This window comes from Lonchura striata, chromosome 4 (genome assembly GCF_046129695.1).
Source record: "Lonchura striata isolate bLonStr1 chromosome 4, bLonStr1.mat, whole genome shotgun sequence".
In the NCBI taxonomy this organism is placed as follows: Eukaryota; Metazoa; Chordata; class Aves; order Passeriformes; family Estrildidae; genus Lonchura; species Lonchura striata.
The window spans coordinates 12,368,509-12,395,165 of NC_134606.1; the positions used below are offsets into that span (position 1 = coordinate 12,368,509).

The 26,657-nt window shown below is 36.8% G+C and overlaps 1 protein-coding gene across 5 annotated transcripts in view; it reads left to right on the plus strand.

Moving 5' to 3' along the window:
- JAKMIP1 (janus kinase and microtubule interacting protein 1) overlaps positions 1-26,657 on the plus strand; it is a 145,117-nt gene that overhangs the window by 100,792 nt on the left and 17,668 nt on the right. For 4 of the 5 annotated variants that reach the window (XM_077782753.1, XM_077782755.1, XM_077782752.1 and 1 more), the window contains 10 exons: positions 803-931; positions 2,762-2,845; positions 6,483-6,545; positions 7,712-7,810; positions 10,791-10,892; positions 13,732-13,785; positions 14,753-14,818; positions 17,190-17,258; positions 20,378-20,455; positions 21,997-22,200. In XM_077782753.1, the coding sequence (XP_077638879.1) occupies positions 803-931; positions 2,762-2,845; positions 6,483-6,545; positions 7,712-7,810; positions 10,791-10,892; positions 13,732-13,785; positions 14,753-14,818; positions 17,190-17,258; positions 20,378-20,455; positions 21,997-22,200 (948 nt within the window). Of the gene's footprint in view, positions 1-802; positions 932-2,761; positions 2,846-6,482; positions 6,546-7,711; positions 8,089-10,790; positions 10,893-13,731; positions 13,786-14,752; positions 14,819-17,189; positions 17,259-20,377; positions 20,456-21,996; positions 22,201-26,657 lie in introns of those variants that run through there. The other variant, XM_021550681.3, reaches the window with a different exon arrangement.

Below are 26,657 nucleotides of genomic sequence, written 5' to 3' on the forward strand. Positions count from 1 at the left end.
CAAATACCCAGTGAGATGTTTTATCTCAGCTCTGTGACACTCACTGCTGCTGGCCCACTTTGGAAGATGGTGTGCGTGAGCACAAAGCACGAATTAGATGCTCCTTTTCATCTTTCTTTCTTGTTCACTAATTTCTGTCTAATACTCCTTAGAAGAAGCTTCCTTTTTTCCCTGGGTTTAGTGTCTAATAATATTATAATCTCTTTTCCTTAGAACTCAAGTTCTTGGAGCAAAAATTAATTAAAGCTAAGGACATTTCTTGTCCTCACCAGTATATAGAAGACCTTATAAAGTTAAAGTTAGTAGCTCAAAATTCTAGGATGATAAAGACTATGAAAATACTTTGTCTTAAAAGAATGAATTTAAGAAAATATATTTGAAATTATTTTGAAATGTAACTTCTGTGCTTTACCCTGGCATTGTAGAGAGCAAATGTAAGGAGGGAAGGGTGGACTGCATGAGAAATAGAACAAATACCTTCTGAGACCCCTCTGGCCCCGGAGTTGCTGAAGACAGTGTTGCACAAAACTGTTCCCTCTCATATTTTCCCAGGCAGTTTTCCCATTTCTGTGCATTGCTGTCTTACATGGCAACTTACACTGTCCTTAAATTGTGTGGTAGACACAGTTGCTCATCATCCTTCCTTCCTTTCCTTTCCACTTGTTTTTGGATTTTATACCTTTATTAAACTTTGAAACTTAGTATGAGCTGTGTTGCTTGTTTGTGAGTCTGTCTTCTGTACAGACAAACCCATTATAAAATATATTTATACTAACCCACTTTTTCCCCCCTTTTCATTAAGAGCACGCCTAAAGAAGAAGCTGAACTCAGGTTTTGCCAGCTAACAAGAGAGTATCAAGCTTTGCAAAGAGCATATGCATTGCTCCAGGAACAAGTTGGTGGAACCCTGGATGCAGAGAGAGAAGCAAGGGTAATTTTTTAACTTAAATTCTTTTAACTCTGAAAGAATAGAAAAAGCTGAAACAATTTGTAATAGCAGGAGGTATCTTTGCAGGTCAGTGAAATGCAAAGCCCAATGTTTTTGAGGATTAGAGGATGTCATAAGTAAGGTGATAATTTAGATTCATCTGGTGCAATCAGAACAAAGATGTCATTATACTTTATTTTAGCATGTATAATAAATAAAAGATTTCTATGCTGTGAGAGCGATAACCCAGTTGAACCTGCAATTTGGATAGTGACATGATGGATTTTAAATGAATCGCAGGGTAGGTTGTTACAGGGGCATAGGTACTTCCATCATATGAGTATATTAAAAATCTCCCAAATCTGCATCAAAAATCTGACCCAACTCATGGTGCTGGCTCACTGGAAAGCAGTTTTGCACACCAGGAAGTGGGGTTCCTCATATTTTATTCCCTCTACAACTTCCCAAAACCCCAAAAATGGAGAAACATATTCAATAATAAGTACATGGCCACTGTACTGTGCCACTGCAGTGCATTGCTAAGAATGCCAAAGAAAAATTATTTTAATGTGTTTAAAAATTACTGGTGGGAAAGGACTGAACCAAGCTACAGTTCTTTTCTATTTTTTTTTCCTGTGAAATATAGTTCTTATAATAGTAAAATTGCTGCTTTATGGCTTTGTTAGATTTCTTAGCATCTTACAAAAGCCTAGTCAGTTCTGACTCTCTTTTTAAGTAGGACACTTAGCCAAGGAAAGCTATAAAGACTTTTGAAGATCACTTCTGAAGATAGAATTAGGACGGGGGGCAGAACTCCACCTACTGTTAAAAAAGGATTTCAGGGGCAGTCATCTATTTGCCAGTTATGAGAGGCCATTATATATTTTCTCATCTATTTGCCAGTTATGAGAGGCCATTATATATTTTCTTTGCCTTCATGGTTTTTTTTAGATTTTATTTTGCAGGCATTTACAGACTGTACTTTTTGTAGACTTGTAAATTGTTGCTGTTTCTTTTTAATGGAATTTTGGTTGTTTTGGTACACCCCTGCAAATCCATCTCTCAAGAGAGTCAGAAAGTAGCTTTTGGCATAGTTTATTTTGGTGGGATGAACATTTCCTATTACTTTTAGATGAGGCTTAGTAAGCAAAGACCCAAGGATGCAAAGATGCAGGAAAAAAAATCCCTGTAGAAATATTTAAGCTGCTTGGGTGAAAAAATACCTGAAGTAGGGTGGAAAAAATACTTGTGGAAGGTCAAGGAGCTTCAGTGGCAGAGGGTCTCCAGAAACATGTGTTTTATATCCTTTTTTGTTTAGTACCTTGTATGATCCAGTGCCTTTTAGGACATCACTGGACTTAGGGGATAATACCCACTGTAGAGTAGTGGTGAGTGTAATGATTGTGTAAATGAGGAGAACTTGGCAGCATATGCTGTTTATGGGATATGTGAATTGTTTTGGGTCAATGTATTTCATTTACCTAAAGGCCTTTTTCAGTACTTAATGCAATTCTCTTTCTCCCTTGTCCCTTTTTCCCCAATTGCCTTATGTTACTAAAGCTTCTAAATAGCTTCTTAGAGCTCTTTCAGTTTCTAAATGTATTTTTTTCTTCCCCTAGTAAGAACTTTCTCACTGAATATGGGATGTTAACATCTTTTAAGGCTAGGAAGGAAAAATCCTGTTAAACTGGTGGCTTCAAATGTTGTAAACATAAACACAAAAGTAACTGTTTTAATGAAAAATATTAAAAGCTGATAGGACAGCCCATAAAATAGTCGAAAATATATTTAATTTTGATTTCTCCTTCCTCCCTCCCCCCTTCCCACCCCTAGACTCGTGAACAACTGCAAGCTGATCTTCTCAGGTGTCAGGCAAAAATTGAGGACCTGGAGAAAGCTCTAATGGAGAAGGGGCAGGTAAAAGGCTCTCTTAATGTGCTCCACCACATCATGTTCTCCATTGCATGCAGTGGTGCCCTGGCCATCTTCGCTGCTTACTGGTGTGTTCATGTCAATGGTGCAGCTTAATTGCCACTGCAGCATTACATCACTTAAATAAAAGAAAGGATCTTGCAGCCTAAGAAAATGTCATTACACATTCATTTTCTAACACATAATACACTAAAGGATAGTATCAAAATTACCATGGGTACATGCACATTCTGTTCCTGTTGTCATTTGGTGAAGTAAATAAATGTCATTCCTCCTCTTTTCCATTTTGTTAGTATTTGTTATAAATTCAAATAAAATAAATATTCTATATTTCTACTGGAGAATATTTTTGGTGTGTACCAAAGAAAAATTTCTAAAAACCCCAATTTCTAGACACACTAGACATGAACACTGAGCCTCTCAGGTGAATGGAAGCCACTTGTGGTGTTACTCTCCTGGCTTTAAAGCCTCAGAGAGCCCAATTGCTTTCAGATTCCCAAACCATCACACAAAGTAAAATCGGGCCTTGTGCTTCAGTATCTATAATATATGTAAATAATCACCAAAGATGTGTCTACTGGTGCATATTTTATATTGTCTAGGGCCCTCAGGAAGTCTGAATAAGAGTTATGAGCATGCATTTGCAAGTTGTTCAGTTGTGTGACTGCTAGAACACACAGTAGAAATTGGGGAGATGTTATTTTATGCTTTATTGTTTGAAATAAGAATTTAAGTTTTCAGGTAGTTTATAGTAATAAGATAGAGCTAGCTATAGATATACATTTCAAAGACTGATGATCCTGTAGAAGTTAACACAACTTACATATAATGCCAAATGAATGATAACACTATTTTTATAGTTTATTCTTTGTAATTAAAAATTTCTATAAGATTCTGTATCAATGCAAAGGTTTGGGGACCATATTCAAATTAAGGACAAAAAATAAGTTATGCTAGCTTTCACACAAATTGCAATTTGCTTAGTGAATTTCATGTAAATAAAATATTACTAAAAATTGAAAATATATTATCAACCTAAAAATGATGGCCCACTGAATTTCTGGAAGAATAAATGAAACCAAAGACATCCCAAGCATCTACTGCTGCTATTTTGGTTTGTTAATAAGAAAGATGTTATGGGCAAATTCCTGTGTAGTAGGAAACATTAACAAGATAGTTGACTGTACAGTGTATAATGTAAGTACTGTGTATGCAAATAAGATAAATCAATTTGGATACCCATGTAAGGAATTACTTCTGTGATTTTTCTGCAAGAGCATTATGTCAAAAAACTATACCTGGAAATTAGAATTTAATTAGTTATCACTTTGAGATTCAGGACCACATTTTCAACATTGTATCTCTTAGTAATGCTGAGAGGGTGAGCAGGGATGTGACAAGGAGCACTTTGATGTTGTTTCTGGGGGCTGCTTTGTACACTGAGCATTAGCTTTCCCCAGAGGGATCACAATGTCTTCCTGGGAGCTCTAGCACCTGCTTGGTTCTCCTGAGCTGTTCGTATTTACAGTCAACAAAATAAATTGTTGTATGATAAACTGAATTCTTTGTGCACTATGTGATTTTTTAAAAAATTATTCTATTACTACTTTGCCATTTAAATCTCATGGTAGTGATGATGATTTAGTAATAATTGTGGAATGTTCATTCTGGGAGCCAGCCCCTAAAGTGTATTTGTAAAGGAAATAATGAATCAGAAGTACATTATCCCTGAAAATTTCCTGAAGTCAATTTCATAGCATGAGATTAGAAGCTTATTGTTAAAAAATTATGTGAAGCTTTGTTTATAACAATTTATGTGTAATTTCAAAGTAACTGTCAATGGTTTTTGTTAATCTCTCTTCTGGCTGGACCTGTCAGTATTCCCCCAGAAGTAACACAAAATTAAGAATCCATTTCTGCATGGTACATTGAGGTGCATGCATAGGAAATTTTATTTTAAGTGAATAAATTCTTAAAACATATTAATAATGTCAAATAATAAATCTAGAAGTATTGGAGTATGCAATGTGCCAGGTGGATGAATGTTCAACTGTCTCAGTGATCTGCTGTGTAAATTCAAGTCTGCTGGAGTTAAGGTTTTGTCAGAAAGTGTAGTTGAACTCCATCAAGAAAGATGCAGAAATTTATTATCAATAGAGCAGATTGCTCTGTTTTTTCTGCTTGCATGAACTGGAGTAGTTGAAGCTGCAGTCTGATATAGCTGGTGAACCTTGCCATGTGGGTACATTTACCATATCCATGCTTTGGGATATCCACCCTAAGTCTGTGCATGCAATTCTTCATTCCTTGACCTTAGAAAAATGCTAGTTTAATACTAAACTAGATACCAGATTTTATTTTCAACAGTTCTTTCACTTGCCTCAAAAATTCTTGACAAGTGTAATGCCTTGCAGTACTCATTTTAGTGTGTTATTCTTATCACAACCATGAAGAGCCTGTTTATTACATTAAATGCTTTTGTGTATATGAGTGGAAAAAGGGAGAGAGAACAGTACAACATGAAATTGTAGTAGACAGAAAGTAGAAAATCTAAAATGTTTAAAAAAATGCTAACTGGAGTCAATAAAATATCATAATATTTTAGATTGAAATTTTAAGGATATTTGATGGGCTGGAATATCCAGATTTCATTGATTCCTTATGCAACATCAGTGTGCAAATATCTTCCTGGAAAAGAACTTCAGTTCTTTAGTAAATGTCTTTAGTAAAGACATTTAGATTTTAAATAAATCATCCCTTGAACATAGAAGATAATTTGATCTAGAGTTAGTATGGTGTATGAAGTGTTGGATATTGTTTTAATAAACTTTTTAGAGCAGCATGAGCAAGGTTATGTAAATAGATTTCTCTGTAGGAAAAACAAGAGCAAATTTGGCTGTTATAATCCATTAAATCTGAATGTCCAGCAATGGCTGGCCATGAGTTTTTGTAGCTTGGCTCTTTAAAGGGATATTTGATGAGGCCTTTTGAAGCTATGGGAAAACCTAAAAGGAAAGATGTGTTTTGGAACAAATGATTAATTGGAAATACAGTTTCCAAATGGAATATACAACGTCTTGAATCACTTCCCTTCCTCCACAGCCTTGAATTTCTTGTCACAAACACTGTGTATTAGCCAGATTCTCAGATTTTTAGCAGAGAGTGATTAACTTTATATTGCTAAAGCTTATTTTTGGTCATTTGGGGTAATAAAAGTATTTTCATCCCTTTCTCCCTTTGGATTTGTATTGCACTACTTAAAATTGGATGATTTTGCAAGCTAGTTTCCAAACCTTTGCAATAGCAAAAAAGCAAAAGTTTTGAGTTCAGCTGAGGAAATAAATGTTTTAAAAATGACATAAAGCATATAACCCACAACTGCTACATGTAAAGATTTTAAAGCACATGCTAGCTGAAACATACTAGGAAACAAAAGACTGCTACAGGAAAGAATTTTTATTTTCACTGTAGGATAGTATGCTGCACACCCTTGAAACATTTATGATGGCTTTAAGTTTCAATGTGTAACCTTGTATAATTTAATGCAAAATTATGTCTAAAATCTAATTATTGCAGTCATTCATTTGTCTTCTTTAACAAAACACATGTATTTTCCTCACAGGATTCAAAATGGGTAGAAGAAAAGCAGCTGTTAATTAGGACAAATCAGGAGTTGCTAGAGAAGGTATGTGGGAATATTTTCACCATTGCTGCCCTTTATCGTAAAAGAAATTGAATCCATTAAGTACTATAAAATCAGCATGAAATTGCTTTATTTCTCACCAGAAACAGAAATTTAAATAAAAGTCTCTGATTAAACTACCAGCATGCTTTTATAGTCTTCAGGAATCACAGCTGCTTTTTATTGTGGAATTACACAGATAGCACCAGTACAGCCCAAGCTGACTGAGGTTTCTAGTGTCCAATAAAATACACACTTACACAAAGATTATTACTCTCCTGACCACTAACAAAACTGCCAGTTCCTTTCAACATTTTTATAGCTTTTCCACACATTAAGTAATACTGATTGGTTTAATGTTCATTATATTAACTGTCTGAGATACTCAGAGCTGAGCATCTGCATTGTTCTTTGTTGACAGTGGTGGGAAAGTTGGCTAGTCAGCTCAGGAATACAAAGAACTGATTTTGTTAATTAGTAGCTTAATATTAATATAATACTAATAAGATAACCAAATAAAATATCATTATTAGAAGTAGCTACAGCCAGGTTTAATTTACTTGGACACTTACATGGGCACTATAAATGTTAAAGTACATTATGCCAGATGTTACACTTCTGTTTAGTTTTGTACAAAGAAAAGTATCACCCAGTTAAACTAGACAGTAGACCAAAGCTATTAGTTGGCATAATTAATAGCCAGTATTGAATTTCTATTTTGTCATTGTTAGTACCCCAAGGCAAAATTCTGGCAAATTAAAAAGCAGTCATTAAAACCACACCACTGTTGTCCTTCATATACTGTAAAAATATTAGATGTCTAATTAGGCAGAAACAATGTGAACAGTCTACCCAAATGTTAATGTAATTCAGTTTAATTTGCTGGGTTTTAAAAGAAAAATTCTGCTACTTAACTTATTCAGATACAATATTCATATCACTTTTATGCTACTTCCAGATTATTACTCTAAGAGAACATTGACCATTTTCTGCCAACAGTTCTCAGAAATACTTTCTGATGTGGTGTTCCTTTTTATCTCTATGACATAGCCTGATGTGTAATGAAAAATGGAAATAATTAACAGTTTTGTCTAAACCCCTGGTTACTACTGTAAGCCATATATTTTCTAGTACTTCCAGGGTGTTACCATGTTGTGTTTGTCTCACAGATTTACAGAATGGAACAAGAGGAGCATCAGCTGAAGAATGAGATGCAAGATGCAAAAGACCAGAATGAGCTGTTAGAATTCAGAGTGCTAGAGCTTGAAGTAAGAGATTCTCTCTGTTGCAAACTCTCAAATGGATCAGAAATTATGTTTGAACCCAAGCTGAAATTCCTGTAAAGATTACTGATGTCTGGTGCATGTTTAAGGGAAGTCACTTAGGTATCTATTTTTTAAATGTTGTATTTTGGGATAATGAAATTGATGCCACTGCCTTAATATGTTTTGGAGAGAATGCTCACTAATGTTTATAAAGATGTAATATAGCTAATATAAATTGCATATAGTTTGGTTTTCATTTAATAAAATATTTTGTTTTGCAATATTTTGCCTTTTTTATTTGTTTCATTTCCATAACTGCTCCTTTCCTGCATGTAAAATCACTTGGTATGTATTCTACAGCCTTGGCTGGCATTGATTAAATTAACACACCTTCTCACATCTTGCATGCAGTGATCTGACTAAAGATCTGACACGTCCATCACATCAATGTATAATTGCTTTAAATTACATGGATTTAATATTGACAACATTCATATGAAGTAAGTTTATCTTAAAAAGAAGACATTTTGATAGCAGCTTCCAAGGAATTCCTCTTACCTTAAATCCATTTTTTGTACAGTTTAAAGTGGTCATGGACTGGAAATAATTGGCTTACGTCAATGAAAAAACCCTCAAACCTCTGGCGATGCCAAAGAAAAGTGGTAAAATAGAAATAAAACTTCTGTATGTTAAACTAATATGTTGCCTATATAAAAAAAAATCCTTATTTATATAAATTAAATAAACAAAGTTATTTGTTATTAGCACTGAACATGTAGCCTGTGATTACAACCGAAAGCAATGGTTCTGATCCCCTCACAAACTGGGCTCATGTTGAATTTAGTAACACTGAAGTGTCTGTGTGTGATGCACAGTTCTCACATGGTTCTATTGCCCGATGACACATTGTTCAGTTTCAAAGATCACCAGCATTCCTAACACTGCTTAGAATAAACTCTCTGAGAAACCTGTCATTGTCACTCCTCCATTTTTATCACCCAGCACGTTTCACCAAAAATCTCGGCATGTGTAATTTCTCTGATAAAGATGAAAATGTCATGTCTTCCTGTTACGTGGACGTTCTCTTTGTCTGACATTTCTTAATCTTTTTTTAATCCTTTATCCACCATATGTTTTGATGTTGTAGCCCATTATGTTCAAAATTATGAATTTAGGTTATTAGAATTTCAGTAGATGTTCAGAAAAATAGATATGCTTTCTAATATATATATTTATATTTTATGAAAAGACTGTAAAGAAAAATTGAGAACAATTTAGGATTTGAATTGGCTGTTGCACTAGAAATTGCTTCCTTAAGTGTGGGTGTTCTTACAAGTAAAACTGTCCAAAAAGATTTAAGGAATGAACAAATATTCTTCAATACATCCTTCATGAATGTATTTTTCACGTGGAAGAATGACATCAAAAACAGCTCAGTATGTCATGTAAGGTTTTGTCATGTGCCAAAGCTTGGAAAAATTCTTTCACAGAATAACAATGGAAATATTTTTGTGTGATTGCAAGAAAAGATTTTTTTCCTTAGTAGACAAGCATGTAGACACCAATGTGACTGATAATGTAATGCTTTAGCAAACCCATCAGTTTTTCTGGTAATCAGGACAGTATTTTTTAGCACAGTTATTCCAGATGAAAATTAGGCAAAGTATAAAACACAATAATTTATTTATCAATTGTTTAGGTGAGATGAATGCAATAGCAACTAATGATTTTTTAACAATATCTAAAATCATAACTGAATTTGGGTAAGAATTAAAGTTCTGGTTTTGGTTTACTACAGCTCAGGCATTATTTAAGCCTGTTTCAGAATTAGACTGTTGATGTAAATATTATTTAAAAAAAAACTCAGAGGGGGAAAATTGCATAGACTACAGAGATTTTTCTCTTTACACTGTAGTTTCAAATTAGGCTTAACCTAATTAATGAACAAGATTTGCTATACTTTGTAACTTAAGTGAATGGATGCAACCTGCCTGCCATATCAATTAAAGCACCTAATTTGTGATTTAAGAAATGGAGTAATACATGGATGGTCATAGGAACTAAAGTACTTGTAGTAGTGGTCTCTCTGAGAAAATGAAGCTCAGGTTGCCAAAGCATCCCCTTGTAATATGGAGATGAGATCTGGTGTTTCTTGCTCATGTTCTCATGGCCAGAGAGAATTCAGAGTAAGACACAATGCCTTGGTTACCCAGAACCTTCAGTCCAGTCATTTTTCACAGGCACATTTAAATTTAATTTAGGTAAAAATTGGTTGTTTATTATGTTATTTCTGCCTTCTGAAGAAATAATAGGTTGGTATTTTGGAGAAAAGCACGGAAGTCATGTACATGGATCAGTTTGGTTTTAGATATACTATAGCTTTAGATTAAAGGGAATTTGTAATTTTTTGTTTTGTAACAAAGAACATCATAACTGTAGAAGAGTGCTGCCTTTCAACATATTCTGACATCTCAGCTTGTGGAGTGAATGGGGATTTTAAATGCTCTAATAGGAAGGCAGACTGTAGAATAAACAGGGACCAGACACACAGGTTTAATTTTAGTGAGAAAATATTCAATAATACTATTTCATGAAGGAGTTAAATTTTTTTTTTCTGCAGATTTTTCTTTCTATTTTTTTTTATTGTTCCATGAAAGAAAAAAATAGTTAAATAAGGTTATAATCAACATAAAAACCTGCAGAGAATTTGAGGGCTCCAGTCAATTAGGGCCAGTGTTGCAAGGGTTCTGCAGCTGGGGAGTGTCAGGTATCTTTGCAGAAACTGTGCATGGAATCAGCTGGCAACTAACACTATGTTTGTATTTAGCCAAAATTATTCAAATATGGTAAAAGTAAGAGGAAATAGAATAGATTTGGAATGAGAGTAGGAATCTGCCTTTTTAATGTACAAGTATGTTTTGTAAAGGTAGGGAATAAGTGTTAATGTATAATTGTAAATGTTTTTAAACACATCTTTCCTCAGGAGAGAGAGCGAAGGTCACCAGCATTTAATCTTCATATAACCACCTTCCCTGAAAACAATGGAAGTGCACTTCAACTGTTCTGCCATCAGGAGGGAATAAAGGTATATGCAGAGCACTGGAAACAGTTGGATGGCTAGGAACCTTTCTTGAATGACCAGTCTAATATCCAGACAAATGGTTTGACACCAGGGAAGAAAATGGAAAAAAAAAAAAAAAGTTATTTTTAACTGGGGAAAGGGTTTCATAAGAATATGATCTGGTCATGTCAGGAGATCCTCAGTGAAACTGAAGGCTGGTCAGTCAAGGTAATTTACATTTAGTCTCAGGAAGAATCTTGATGTTAATGTGATTCCTTGTCAGGCTTGCTACAGTGTGTGGTTCATGATATTAAATGTCTTCATCTGAGTTCAGAAATATTACATTCAGTCCTTACTTTACACCCAATTTAGTGAAGGCTTTTATTTATTGAGTGAATATGCTTAAGTTATTTGCCAAGGCCAGGGTCTTGAGGCATGAGGCACTTGACCCAGAACTCATTCAGACAGGTGGAACTCTTTTAGAACAAGAACAAGATAAACATCAGGATCTCCCTTGATTACCTTCTGATATAAGGAAGCAAGAATTACTCTTTTGACTCCTGTTCCCCATGAACAGGCTCTTTGTTCAACTTGATTTGCATGCTGGTACACTTAAGATTTAATTCAGACTTGTGTTGTCAGTCATGTTACACAATAGGGCTGGGTAACTTTTCTACAAGTAACTAAAGCATAGTCTCAGTGCCACTCACTAGTGATTTATGGTTGCATTTTTAGTTGTGTTTACAAATCCTGTAATTGGAGGCTTGTTGCTATTCTGCTATTCAGTGCTTTAATGAGCACAGTAGGATCTCTAGAGGAAATAAGCAGAAATTGTCCCTGCATATTTTGAGGAAGTTGAGTAGTCTAACAGAAAAGAGTTAAAATCTGCTTCTTACCTGCAGATTTGGTTGGCTTCTCACCTCCCAAAGCACACCAAGAGTCATCAGTTAGCATATCACCTACAAATAGAGCTGGACCCACTTGTAGCTCACCTGTTGTTCTAATCTGCATGTTGGCTATAGCAGGTACAGTGTACCGAAATCCATAATTCCCTTTTTTCCATTGTCATATGTCATCTATGCTTAAACAGGTGGATTCTTTCCAATCTGCCTTTCAGTTTGCTTACCTGGAAGATGGGGCAGTCACCTAAAATGGGCAGACTGAAATAGCTGACCTTTTATCTGTTTTCAGTGCCTTTCAAAATTACTAGCCATCAGTAGCAATGTAGATTCCAGAACGATGCAAAATCTGATTTGGTTTCTGATTCTTCTTTTATGCATCATATGGAAACAAATTATTAGAATTATTACTTCAGGCTCAATAGATGCAAGTAAATTCTATTCTTCACTAGTGTAACTCATTGGCTAAAGTTTCTGTTCAGCATTGTCAATGCTGATCGTAATCAACAGTTTTGTTTTTAACATCCATCCAAACACAAGTGTTTTAGGATCTGCACCATTCCAGAGTTAGTGATGTGCACAGTTAAATAGCTCATGTAAGCATTTGGGAACACCCCTAAAGTTTTTGGGAAGAGACAGAGGTGACCTCTCTGGATAGAAAAACTCGAAAACCACACATGGCCCTATGAAATGTTGGCCTTTTTTAAGTGCTGAATATGAATAGAAGTTGAGGGTGGCAGCATTTAACAAGGCTCTTTTGCTTTATGTACATGTATGAAGCATTTTGGACTGACATGGACTGGTCTATTCCCATGCTCTCAAGGCTTCCTGCCTTCAAATAGCATGGCTGCATACAGGCTGTCAGTGGAAATGATCCCTGGTCCATGGTAACTTTGGTCTGTTAAGTGCAGACCTAACCTGGGACAGTTCAGGAGAATGTGATTACCTGTGGTTAAACAGTTCCATGACCCTTTCCAACAACTTTTTAAACTTAAATACAGTTCTTTGGCCTAGGAATGGATCCTGGCACCGTGTTAAATACAGACATCATGTGAATTTTATCAGAAAAAGGTTCTTCACCCAGGGGGTGGTTGGGCACTGGAACAGCTCCCCAGGGAAGGGGTCACAGCACTGGCCTGACAGAGCTCAGGAAGTGTTTGGACAGTGCTCTCAGGTACATTATGTGACTCCTGGGGATGTGTAGGGCCAGGAGTTGTACTCAATGATCCTGATGCATCCCTTTCCAGCTCAGCATATTCTATGATTATGTGATTCCATGAATTTATGCCTCTTGTTTTTTAATCAGAGGAGTGGTTTTCTTTATTGCAGTGGCTGAGCCTTAATAAGGATGGGTTGTTTACTTCATTATCTGAGAGCTGAGTGGCAGAGAAATGTGGCTTTCTAATCAGAAAGATGATTATGAGCTGATAAGCTGTTTGGAGGAGGATGTTCAGCCCTGCATCAGTGCACATTCCCTTCTGCCACTGTAAGGCTGATTTGAAACTGCATGGTTTTGTTTAAAAGCAAACCACCAAGCATACTTTCTTAGCAATTATTTGTTTATACTCTCTGTCCCTGTAACTTCTGTAGCTTGATGTGGTTGATGATCCACTCCAAACAAAAAAAAAGTCTTTAAGCCCTTTCTCTTTATGTCTTTTAAACCTATTTATCAGTTTTGATCTTTCCTCTACATACATTAACAGGAGGATAAGTGTGAATAATACAGGAACATTCTGCCTTCCTGCATAGACATCCAGGTTGCTTCTTATAATTGAAAGTGACTTTTGGTTTTGTTTTAAAGTACCAGTAATTACTTTTGTAATTGTGGCGCAAAACTATGTTTCACTTATTTACACTTGAAGTCTTTTCACACACAGAAGAGAATAAAGGGTACATAAAATGTAGCACATAAAAACTGTTTCTGACCTACTTCATGAAAAATAAGTGTCAAACATCTTTTTCAGGACGTGAATATATCTGAACTTATGAAGAAGCTAGATATTCTTGGAGATAATGGGGTAACACTTTTTTACTTTTAAATGTACCTCGAGTTTCATGGTTAATTTAAAGCATTACTTTTCCACAGCAAATAATAATATCCAAGAGAGTGCACAGGGTGAATTTTTTATGCCTGTGTTTGTATGAAGAATATGAATAATTAGGAATGGCTTTTATGACATGAAATCTTTTAGTTAAACTGATGGTAGTGAAAAGAGTATTTTTCGAGGTAGGATTTGGTCTTGACCAAATGATATGGAAAATAGGCACTGTAATAGGCAAAGTGAAAAGATGCAAAACAGAAGGCAAAGCCAGACCAAGTTGTGAATTATCCCTCTTGAGTAGTAATAGTAGCACCTTCTACTGTGAAGGCTGTCACTGCCAGGAGTGGATTTTCTGGGAGAAACGCAAGGATAACTCTCTCCCCTTTTTTCCTCTTTATTGCTAAGTACTGTATCAAATCGTAGTCACACATTTGGGGCACAAACATCCAGGGAGCTGAGTCCAGTTTATAGCTAGATCAGATTGAGGTCTTTCAAATACTAGTTTTGAGTTCTAGATTTGTATGTTATGTTGCAAGTCCTATGGAGGTTTCTATGGCACTTACTCTTTGCGCTGTTTTCTTTAATTGGAAGTCTGAAGTGCATGAAAGTGAGTTTCACTTGCTGCAAGGCTTAGTCCAGTGAACTGGCAAAAACAGGAAAAAAATTGCAAAATCCCTGACTGAAAACACTTAATTTTCATTTAATGATCTATTTCACTGAATGATTTGTTGAAAAAGTGTTATGGGGCTGGTATGCTGAAATAGAGTGGAACTAAGCATCTTTAGTTTAATTTTCTGTACTTGCAGTCATGGGATCCTTTTTGGTCATGTCTATAATCCTAAATGTTATAACTGATTTACTTTTTGAGTATGGTTAAAACTTACTGCTTGTGTTAAAGAATGAATTTTTAATCCAATTTTAAATGCATCTTTTTGTATTTTAGAATTTGAGAAATGAAGAGCAGGTTGCAATAATCCAAGCTGGGACTGTCCTTTCCCTCTGTGAAAAGGTAGAATTTAGTAAATATTTTTCTCTGCTAAAAACTGGCCGAGTCTTCTAAGATACCCCCTAACTTTGCCTGGGAAGCATGGCTTTTCTGTTCAGGTCGTCTAGATTGAGCATGTGTTCATCCTTACATGAATGATGGGATTGTAATGTCTTGAGGCCAAACTGAAGAAAGAAACACAGTTAAAAAATAAAAACATGTTTTGGAGATTTCCTTTAGCATAAAGTACTAAAAATCCACTTAACACAAGAGAGTTCATTTCCAGAAGTGCTGGTGCCCTCAGTGCCCAGGAGCAGTTGTGAGGTGCCCTCTGTAAGGTGCCCATGGTGCCTTTTGGGCTCCTTTCTGTGGATGACAGAAAAAGCTCAGAGCAGTCACTGGTCCTTTCCTCTGTAAATTAGTGGACATAGAGAAAAAGTAGTTTGCACAAGACAATCAGGTCACTCATTTCTGTATGGCTAGTTCTTTACTTCTGGAGAATATATCTGTATATGAAAGGGGTGACATTTAGAACTAAGAAAGACTTGCAGATTTCTCTGAAGAAGCTCCGTGCATCCTTTTCATATGTTTCCATTAAATCTTTCTTGATGTATTGTTGAAATTCAGAATCAGATATTTTAAATTAAAATTTGAGCAGTTTAATAATTGCTTTAATTGATATAATTTTAATAATCTACTTATCTAAATACCTTAAAGTAAATAGTCTACATTAGGTAATTTAATAATCATTAATTTAAATGAGTAATTGCTATAAGCAAAATACAAATGGGAAAAAGGGCTAAAATCCCTATGGTTTTTCACTGTGCTGTAGCATTAAAAGAGAAGGAATTTTAGTACTTCACATCCAAAAAATGAAAGGAGAAGAACCCCACTATATAGATATACCCACTAAGATATAGACCCCCAAAAATGCTGTTTGTGTCTCCTGTGCCCCTTGGTTTGTGAAAGGTTAACAGGCATAGAATGTTCAGAATCAACATTTAGTTTTGCATATCATTTGCATACCTTAAAAAAAATTAGACCTCTAATTTTTGCAAATAGCCCTTCACTTGATTGAGGGTAGCTGTGAGAGATGCTCAGGATTTCCCATTTCCATTGATTTCAAAGGTTCAGAATGCTCAAATATCCGTGGTGAGGCTTTCCATAGGAATATCTTCCGCTTGTCACCTTCAAAATGAAGAAAACAAAGATGGTGAAAATAGAATATCTGGGGAATATGCTGTTCTGTCAATTTTTTTTCTGTAGAAAGCTAACTAAAGCTAACTTTTTCCTGTAGAAAGCTGCTAAGCAGATAAAACAAATTTCAAATTTTATTCATCAGTCTCTTAAATAGTGGAAGGTTCAAAATGATGAAGTAATGAATTCACATTTCTAAATTGTAAACTTATGTTTGAAATTTTCTATACAAATCTTGGGAAAAAAAAGATAGTATGTCATTAATTCCTTTGAGTCTGAAGCCTAATGAAGTCACCTAAACACTAAATTAAAGGAATTGATGTGCAAAGTTTACCAAAAGACTTAAAGCAGATATGAGTTAGTAAACAAGGCAGTTGAGGAAAGCGATAATTACCAGTGGCAAATCTGCTCTCTGTTGTCATGGGTCCTACATGGTACGAAGACCAGTAGAGAAATCAAATTAAATAATTCAGAACTGACCATTCCCATGCATTCCAATAAACTTAAATGGAAATATTAACATAATCCTGGTGACAGTAATTAAGCAAAAACCTTGTATCCATGCATTTAGCTATTATGATGTGTAATTTTTACCTTTGGAATGCAATTGCTGTTCTTTATTCTGGTTGTTTTGAATGTTGCCATAGTGGTAAGGGATTCATAGTAGCAACTACAAGAGCTTCCATCTGTCTGTTTTATTTTTCCCCTCTACATTACCGATGGTTTACAAGTGAGCCTTTTCCCAGAAAGAGTGCAACAAACTCTGCAGAATTAAGTGTTGAGTTTTCCACCTTGTCTTTTGTTTAAATTGCCCTCTGGAAAAATGAAGGACTGGAGGCCTGAAGTGAGATGATGATTTTACAAATCAGGCCAACAAGCATTTGAGTAAGAAACAATCAGGTTGATTTTGCATTCTTGATCCAAGTGTGTTTTGTTTCTTGAGCTTTACAGAGGAAAACCCCATTTTAATTTACTGTAGGAAAGCAACCTCCACTTCTTAGTCTATAGTGTATCTCTGCAGTCCTCCATTCTGCCTGTGTTCTCACAACCTGTTTATTCATGTGTGCCTCAAGAGTGAATAGATAGCATGGGAGAAGTGTATGCCTGGAAGTGCTGGCAACAAACTTGAAAAATGTTTGGTAGAACCTTTTTCAAAATCTCTGCTCATTTTCTATTTTTTCTCTTCACATTGCTGTAGTGGTTGAAACAGATAGAGGGGACAGAAGCTGCACTGACACAGAAGATGTTAGACCTGGAGAATGAGAAGGTAAGAAACAATAGCTAAAAATTCATTTAGCTAAAACTTATATCAAGGGATTGTGCATATATTTCATTCTGGGCAGGTTTGCTGCCTTTCTCTGCTTGACAGAGATGGCTTCATGGTAAAATAGGCAAGTGTTTCTAGAACAATCTATTGCTTGTATTCTTTGGGGTGAGACAGAACTTTCCAATCTATATAGAACAAAAATAGCAAAGATATATACGGATTAGGGTACAAAGGCATAACTGGAGAGCACATTAACCAAACAGTGTGAAATTGTCTCTATGCTTTCTTTGTATATTAATTTGTCAGACAACAGCATCATCTTTTTAATATTGAGGTCAGGCTAGAAGAATTGGCAAGGGTCTTTGTTCTCTGGTACTCAGATTCTGGACAAGCTGTCAAGAACTCTTACTCCAGATGCTCTTTCTTGCCCCATGGCCTTCTTGCCTAAAGACAGAATGTTGTCTCAAAAAGCAAACTGAAGAACAAACTGACCTTATTTTTCCATATGTTGAACAGTTTTAGAAGGAGTGTTTGGTTTTATTGGTTTACCATGCATGCTTGTGCTTCACATCTTCAAATGGCGTTCCAAACACTGATCAATCCTCACCACACCTTTTACAGGTAGATAAATAAGCAGCGTTGCATTCATCCTAAAGAATGGGACAATGAGACAGGGAGGTTAAGTGATTTGCCCAGGGCCACTGAAGAAGTGTGTGTTTGAGCCATAAACAAAAATAGAAGTGCTCAGACTATGTTCTCTGTTGAGTGTAACCTGTCATACTGATTGTACTTTAACACAGATAAGATACTTTCCACATTTAGTACTTCTTTATTTTTAAGTCTTGTTATGGAAAAATACAAAGGTTTGGGGAAGGGAAAGTGGCCACAAATACTAGATTATTTTGTAAAGAAAAATGGGGAAAATAGGGGGCTTGTAACTTGATATACTATCTTCACCCTTATTATCTCTGATGTTTTCAAGTCTTATAAGCTGTGGATAGCTCTTGCATCTATTTGTTTAGCACAGCAATCTGAGAATCTGAATCCCTAATGATTGACTCAATGAGTTGAGAAATTATATTCTGGCAAGATACTTTTAGGAGGACTGAGCACTGGTGTAGTTGTCCTTGAAACCCATGTTAAGGGTTTGAGTTCCTATTTTTGTTTCCTTCCCTTTTGCTTTCTGTGGACAGCCTTTACTATCCCTTTTGAGAAGTAACATGATCAGGGCAGCTGCATTGCTATTCTGAGTTCTGGGTTTTTTATTATCTCAGACAAGTGAATCTGCCTCTGTGGTGTCAGACACTTGTAAGAAAGTCAGGACCAGGCCTGTCCTTTGCTGTGCACTCCCAGTGCATGGTGGTGTTTCATCCTGTACAACAGCCTTGCAGTTGCTGTAACTCATCCATGTCAGGAAATGAGCCACCTGGGTAGTCATGCTGGCATTCAGCTGCATAAACGTGGTGTCTAATACTTACCACATTCTCCAGAGTTCTGAACTCAGAGTTCTGGAGATGTCCACTAAGGGCTGAAAAATATGTCCTACAAGACTTGTCAGAGGCTCTTTCCCTTCAGAACCAGTAGCATATTTAGTATATGCTGCAGTAGAAGATTCTGAAATGGCTATCATGGCAATAGATGCCCATCTGTTCCCAACCATATTCCAGCACCAAGACCGAGATCTGACTTGAACTTTGGGTTTGTCTTGAATATTAATTAATAGGTAATTAAAAGAATTCCCAGTTTACAAAATAAATTAATAGTTAATATTATACTTCTTATACAGAGAACAAGTAGCACCTTATTCCTCTGAATCCTTTAATACTGGTCTTATATATTGCTCCTGTTACTAGTTCTACACTGGCAACTGACAGAAAAGTTGTCAGAAGTTCACATATATGTCTGATAGCAAAATTTGGCTACGTAAGTGACTTTGAGGCAATCCCATATCCAATAAAACTAATCAGAGCAGCATTATTTAAAATTTTTAATACTGTTAATAAAAGCTGCAATTAGTGGTCTTAAGAACTCCATGGATTTAATTCAGCATTTATTCTATATGTGCAGGAAATGTAAAAGTTTGTTGATTAGAAAAAAGAATGATAGAAAATATTAAATTCAGTCAAAGGGCTTTTCTGCTTTTTGTTATACTACTAATTCTTTTGAGTGTGAAAACCTGCTTTGAAAGAAAAGCTAATAAAATTAAGTAAGTCTCTGATATTCTAGTTACTATCATCAAACCTGGTCTAGGGGAAGGTGCCCCTGCTCATGGCAGGGGGGTTGGATCAAGATGATCTTTGAGGTCCCTTCCAACCCAAAGCATTCTATGATTCTATGATACAAAACACTCTAAAGGCAGCCATTTGAATGTCCACAACTTACTTGAAACATCATGTTTTGGATACTGAGTTCCACTGAAACCCCAATCTGTGGGGTTTATAAAGTTGAGGAGTTTGATTTTTAAGAACAAAAGTAAACAATCCCTTAAATCTTAGGTATCTTGAAAACTTCTTCAGCTCTTCAGCTAATCACTCAACCTCTCTGGGCATCACTTCACCTGTTTCAATCTGGCCTCCTGCCTGTACAGGCTGAGGACTGAGTCGTTACTTCAGCTTCAGTAAAACGTCACGGGATGGTGCTGCAGAATCCAGCTGTGGCCCTGCATGTTTGGGTTTCCTCCCTAGAACAGATTAGACAACAATTAGGGCATGCCCCATGATTTCCTTAAGGTAATATTTCCATGGGATATTTTCATAAAGTACCCTCTCTTGTGCTTGTCTTTTCCCTCCCTTGGTCCTGTGTAAGTTACAGCTACTGGACCACATGCATGTACATCCCCACTCACCTTTTGCTGCACTTCTGTCAGGTCCAGGCAGGTTTGTACAATGGTGTAGAGGTCAATGCTTTCTAGGTACAAATAGATTGTTAATATGATACACATATTTGAAGTACTGATATAGTAAATTTGATATTCCAAATATTCTTAGGATGAATGTGTTTGTTTGCTATGGGTTTTCTTTTGCTTTCAAGTGGAAAGCTTGCATAAAAATGATGGCATTTATGATTCTTCATAAATTAGGATAAAGAACAAACACTCCCTTGTTTTTTATTATTGCCAGGACCTGTTCAGTAAACAGAAGGGTTATTTAGAGGAAGAACTCGACTACAGGAAGCAAGCTCTGGACCAGGCATATATGGTAGGAAAAGAACAGTCATTAAATTTTTCTATTTGAACAGATCTGATAAAATGCAGGATTTGTTTTTGTTTTTTTTTTTTCTTTTAATTATAAATAGGACTCTTTTTTTTTTTTTTTTTTTTTGCCAGACTAGAAATCAACTATTTCTTAAACAAAAATTTTAGGAAATGGATTATAGTACTTGCAAGTGTAACATTTTGCATTGCATTTTTTATTCCATGATACACAAACATCTCGAAGCTGGTTTATGTATGAAAAAAAAAAGACTGCTAAAATACACCAGAAATGACTTTAGAACTTTTTCAGTATTTCTTTTCCTGAAGCATTTGTAAGTATTACTGCTGCTAACCTCCTGAATTAGGAATGCCTGTTCTTCCTATGCGATTCCTTCCTGTGCGATCCTATCCAACCTTGCCTTTCCTCATTTTCAAAAGGGAACCGTGCCTTTTCTCAGGCTAAACAACAATCTGGAATTATCCAGGAATTGGTAAAACGACACACACAACGTTGCTATAGTGAGACTTTGGGAAACCAGGATATAATGGCCTGAAGCACTATTTACATGCTGTAAATGTTTCTTATGTGGAAAATGTTCAGAGAAGAAGCAAGGTCTAGTGCTCAGAGCAGATAACAGATAAAAGCAAGCAGGCACTATTTCTAGCACTGTGACCTTGGGCAAGCCATTTAACCTCTCTGTGCAGCTGTTTATGCATCACTAATATGGATGGAATTACCTACCTCACAAAGGTGTTACGAGGGCCAAAGGGATGTGGTCGGATGCTCTTGATCCAAATATTGTTAGTCTGGATGCTGTTTTTTTATAGGATCATGCTAACCCAGTAATAAAGGAAACACTGCCATGATTCCTTCCTTTCCCCTTGGGAATACAATTCTCCATGTGAATGTGAAGTTCTTCTGTGTCCTCTGCTTTGCAAAGTACTGCAGAGTGGTCAGTGCATGAGAATCATGTTAGGAATCTGGCAGACAGCAAGAGATGGATGAGGGATTAGTGTATACAAGTGTTCCTTCCTTCTTTGCTTATGGCAGCTTGGAGCTAAGCCAGTGACGTAGACTGTGAGCCACGGATATCAGGTCACTAGGGCCACAGAGAGGGAGAACGAGATTTCTGTTCACAGTTTTTCCTGTGGTCGTTTTATTTTATAGGATGGTTTAACAACTCAGCTGCAGTTGAAGGAAATATGTTAGTTTAAGTTAAATTTGTAATGTTCAGCATCGGGATTTGGAGTTTTATCAGGTACTGAATGCAGACCTCTCTTCTGAATCTTTCTTAAATGGAAGAATAAATGATTTGCTAGAACAGGACCCATCTCCCAGGTGTCAATCCGTGCCATGAGGCTGCGTGCACTCTGTGTGGAATGCTCCTCACTGCTCACGCTTGCTGCTTTCTGTCTACCTGTCTGTGTCCATCCTGCCCTCCTGCCTTACCTTCGCTTGCTAGCCTTCTCCTCTAGCTCTTGGTGGGTCGTTTGCTTGCTGGATTCAAACGTCAGCCTGTCTGTGTGTGATTTGGGTTGCATTAGAAAATCCAGGAGCTGGAAGCCACGCTGTATAATGCCCTGCAGCAGGATCCAGGCAGGCGGGCGAGCGAGTCGCTGACGGAAGCGCAGCGCGAGGATTTGCGGGCGGCGGTGGAGAAGGTGCGGCGGCAGATCCTGAGGCAGAGCCGAGAGTTTGACAGCCAGATCTTGCACGAGCGGATGGAGCTGCTGCAGCAGGCCCAGCAGGTAATCCCGGTTCTCTCTGCTCCCCCTTGGTGTTGGTGTTACCTCTGTGGTTGCCGCCACTGCCCGTACGACAGCATCGCTTCACCCTCACCTCGTGGAGTTCTGTTCAGTCTGGTCTCTGTACAGCTCCCGTGCCAAGGAGCCCTGTGGTGTCAGGACCTGGTTGTGCTGGGCATGGTGCACACACAGAACAAGTCACTGTCTCACCACAAGGTGCTGTTGCACAACCTTTCATGTCTGAGCGACCACACAGTCTTCCACAGGACTCCAATGGGAACTTGTTGCAAGGTTCAGGCCTAAAGTGGAAAAAGTCAGAATGGAAGGTTGTTAGAGTGTAACACAATGGAAGGAGTAAAGGCAGAAACAGTAGTTACAGGAATCCAAGGGGATTACCACCCTCCTTTTTATTTATTTTAGCTATTTATGAACTCTTTTAAATACAATTAAAAGACTTTCTGAGACTTCCTTTTTTTAAGAGGCCATTTACAAGCTTTCACTCCTGTAAATTCATTCAGAAAAGCCTTGTCTGTCCAAACTGCTTCCTTTAGCACAATTATTGAGGACTTGAATTTGGCAAGGTCCTGGCCTATAGAATGTGGTAATTATTTAGTATTGGTATCATTGCTAATGTTTTTGTGCAAATATTCACTGAAAGAAGAGAGCTGCATGTCTCAGGGTGTTAATCACTTCAGCAGAAATAATTGCTTCCAAGGATTTTGGTTATTCTTTATAGTAGACTCTGGCAGTTGTAGGCAGATGTTCTAGATTTTGAGGACTGCTTGGCTACTTTCTGTGCAAGTCTGAAATCATGTATTGTAAATGCCAAAATGTGCTATGCAGATGGCTCCATAACAATGTTGCTGTTACAGGTGCTGGGGCAAGAACTGCTTTTAGTTTAGTCCAAGCCTCTCTCTGTTCAGGTTGGCTTAGTAGATGAGTATAGATGACACTGATGTAATGTGACCCAGCACTGTTGTGTTCATCTCCTGTCATCCTGCAGTGGTGGGAAGTGCTTATGGTGGCAGTGCTAGACCTGAGCTCTGAGTTCCAAGAAGTTTCCTTTCTCTACTCCTTGACTCTGTTCTGTTGGTTTGGAATGTGTAACATTGAGAGCAGGAGATGAACTTGTTTAATGGGTTATCGCCTATTTTTAGTCATCAACAATGGTGCACAGAAAGCTGGAGAAGGTAGGTACCAGCTGACACCTTTAGTGGCAGCAAATATTAAATTTGGTACATAAGGATGAAGCCAGAAGATATTAGTTTAATGTAGCTGAAAATTAGTGAGAATGGAGTTTTTTGTTAGTCTCTTAGACAGTCCAATTTCATAGCCAGACTGTTGGTGTTTTATTCAAAACAATAACACAGTGCTTTTCAGTTGGGTAAATATTGTTTGTCAACGATATTTAACAGGTAAAAAATACATTGAATGTTGAGTAATGCCTCTAAACCTAAATAATTGTCAATTTCAGACTTTAACATCAGACTAGATATAGTTAGGTCCTTTTCTTTCACCAGGAATGTGGTTTGACATATTCTGTGTCCCTTGTTGGAGTGTATTTTTGGGGGACCTTGGCAGAACCTCTAAGCTGAGTTCATGTAATAGTGGCAAATAGAAAGGAAAAAATAGGAGTAGACTTGTAAAGTGAAACAGTTGTCCCAAAGGACTCAAAAATCCATATTTTCTGCATATCTGGAATTTAATTTAGATTTTGTTCCAATTTGTTCCATGGCCTGCTCGCTATCAATTAAAGAACTTCATATGCACATCTGGAACACATCTTCTGTTAGTCCAGGTTCACATAATCACAGATTGCTTCACAACATAAGGTTAAATATGATGAGTACATAGGAAAACAAAAATTCCAACATAAATATAGCTTCATTAGCCATGGATGTTCATGTACCTGTCTCCAGATCCATTTTATAGGATGCCATTAGAGTTTTGTGTTGTGCCCATCTCATGAGATGTTACAGCCCTGCAGGACATGTTAAACTGAATTCCACTGCTTAATAAGCATCTAAGTATTTTAGTCATCTATTTTTAACACACACACATGCCCTCCCCCACACACATCCCTATTAAACAGGAAAAACAAAGGCAAAGAGGCAAAGATGCTAGTTAATTTGCCTGGGATATTGGAGGGCTAATTCTCATGGGATTGCTTTCATCTCACTAGCAAATGACAGAAGCTGAATGTTACACAAATGAAACCCCACTTGTGCTGAGAGAATCCTAATGAATGGATGAAGCTGCACTAAGTACATCTCTGATAAGTACCCTCCTTTCCTCATATATTTATGTCCAGGAGAGGTTTTGCTGACACTGTGACATCAGCAAGCACACTGCACTTTGTTCTGGCAAAAAAGTTGTCTAGACCTTGCCGGATTTTAGTCTGCAGTGCCTCTACAGTATGTGCAACACTTCTCCCTCTGTGGAAGTGGAGGTTACAGAGAATGATAGGACAACATGATGGACCTGCAAGGCTTAATACAGAGTCTCCTTGTTGTAAGCACTCTCAAACTTTCCCTGAAACAGAAACCGTGTACTAAAGACTCCAAATTCTATAAAACTTTGGAAGTTCAATCACTTCAGAAGGCCTGTTACTTTGCTTTCATTACCTTCTGGTCTGCCTGATACAAGGGCTTCAAAAGAACAACTCTGCTTATCTGGCAGGCTGACAACAGTCTGAGTCAGAGTTTCTGTGTCATAGAGTGAGGGTTCAAGGAGATCTGGTGATGAAGAAAGAGTCCCCTCCCTCTGCCTATAAATGCTCCTTGACTGTACATGCAGGGTGCAGAAATGGAAGGGCATTTGGTGAAAGCTATAGGTTGGTATGCAAGGTTTCATTATAGATTAATTGCTTAATGAAGGGACTTTGAGGATTTAATGTGTGAGATTCTGGTTTTACAGAGCTGGTAAATGTCCTTCCTGGGAAATGACTGTCTGAGAGGGACAGGGATGGGCATAAGGAAAGGGGTAAATGGCTGCCCAGGTTTGAGCCTGTGCTGCTTTATGTGTTCTTCTTTGTCCAGATGTAAAGCTTGAGTTCTTGGACACTGGGTATTGACTTTGTTCCAGTGAAATAAATGTATCCTAGGAATTTAGGCTCTGTATTACATTGGTAGGTCAGTTCTTCTTGGGCATGTATAGCCCCACATGATTACTGTTCATTAGTATATAAATGGAATAATTCATGTATACCCATTGTGCATGAAGGAAACCAGGCCTCTGTGGAGCCAAATTAGACAGACTGTGTGATTAGATCTGCTTGCTAAGGCACACAACAGTTTTATTAAGCCCAGAGTGCAACATGCAGGTCTGGGGGACAGATCCTCAGCTGAAGTATGTTGGCAGTATTCCCTCTAAGTCAGAGAGGTTGCTCTGATTTACACCATCCTCTCTATTTAGAGGAGGTAAAACATGTTAATTAAAAATCTGTCATGAGCAGCTTGTGATATTTGCTTCCAGCAATTGGGCATGTGCAGATATTGCATCAAAAAGTCTCATTGTGCTACACTGCTATTGCAACCTTTTGGAAATCAATGTCTGGTTTATTTTTAGCAGGACTTCATTTAAAAGTAACATTTGTGCTATAGTCAGTGCAGTGGAATGCCTTTAATGCCTTTTTGAAAATATGAAGGTCATTACTTGCAAGTTCTGTGAAGAAGAGTAATTTTTTATGCATATACTTTGAATCATTTCTAGAGGGAGAGAAAAATGTGTTGTGTAGCTATAAAATCCATCTCAGAGAAAATATATTTTAAACAGAGCGATACATGTTTCTGAAGTAGTGATATCAACTTCTTAATAACATAAAGTAAAAAAAAAAAAAAACAAAAAACCCAAACCATAAAACAAAAAACCCCAAACAAAAAAACAACAGCAGCCTAAAAAATCACAGTACAGAAAATCCACACAACATTATGGTAAGTTCACCTTAAAAATATATTGTAATCGTCTTGTCTTCTAAAACTAGTAACTATTTAAATGTCAAATTATGCTTTATATAGATCAAAGAAATTAAAAACCAAAATATATTCTTGTTGGTTTTACTGTAGCTGTTTCTGGAGTATGAAACTGGGGAAAGTCAGCAGAAGCAGGTTTTAAATTAGGATAGATTTATTCAAATTGCACTTTTGGCAGTATTCAAACATGAAGATAATTTATAATAGAAATGTAATTTATTCTGATTTCATCTGAGGTTATTTTAAAACCGAACAGAAGATGGAAAATCCTTGAAGGATAGCAGATTGACACAAGTTCCAAAAATGGCTGCTGCCAGTCAGAAGGTATATGAAAGACAGTTTTGATTAATGTAGTCCAATAATTTCCTAGCACAGTCTTATATTTGTATAAAATTGTTAAAAAAAAAGAAAGATAAAAGATAGTTCATTGTGATTTTTTTCCCCCTAAGTTATACTGTAGTACCGTACTAAGCTCAGTGTGGTTTCTTT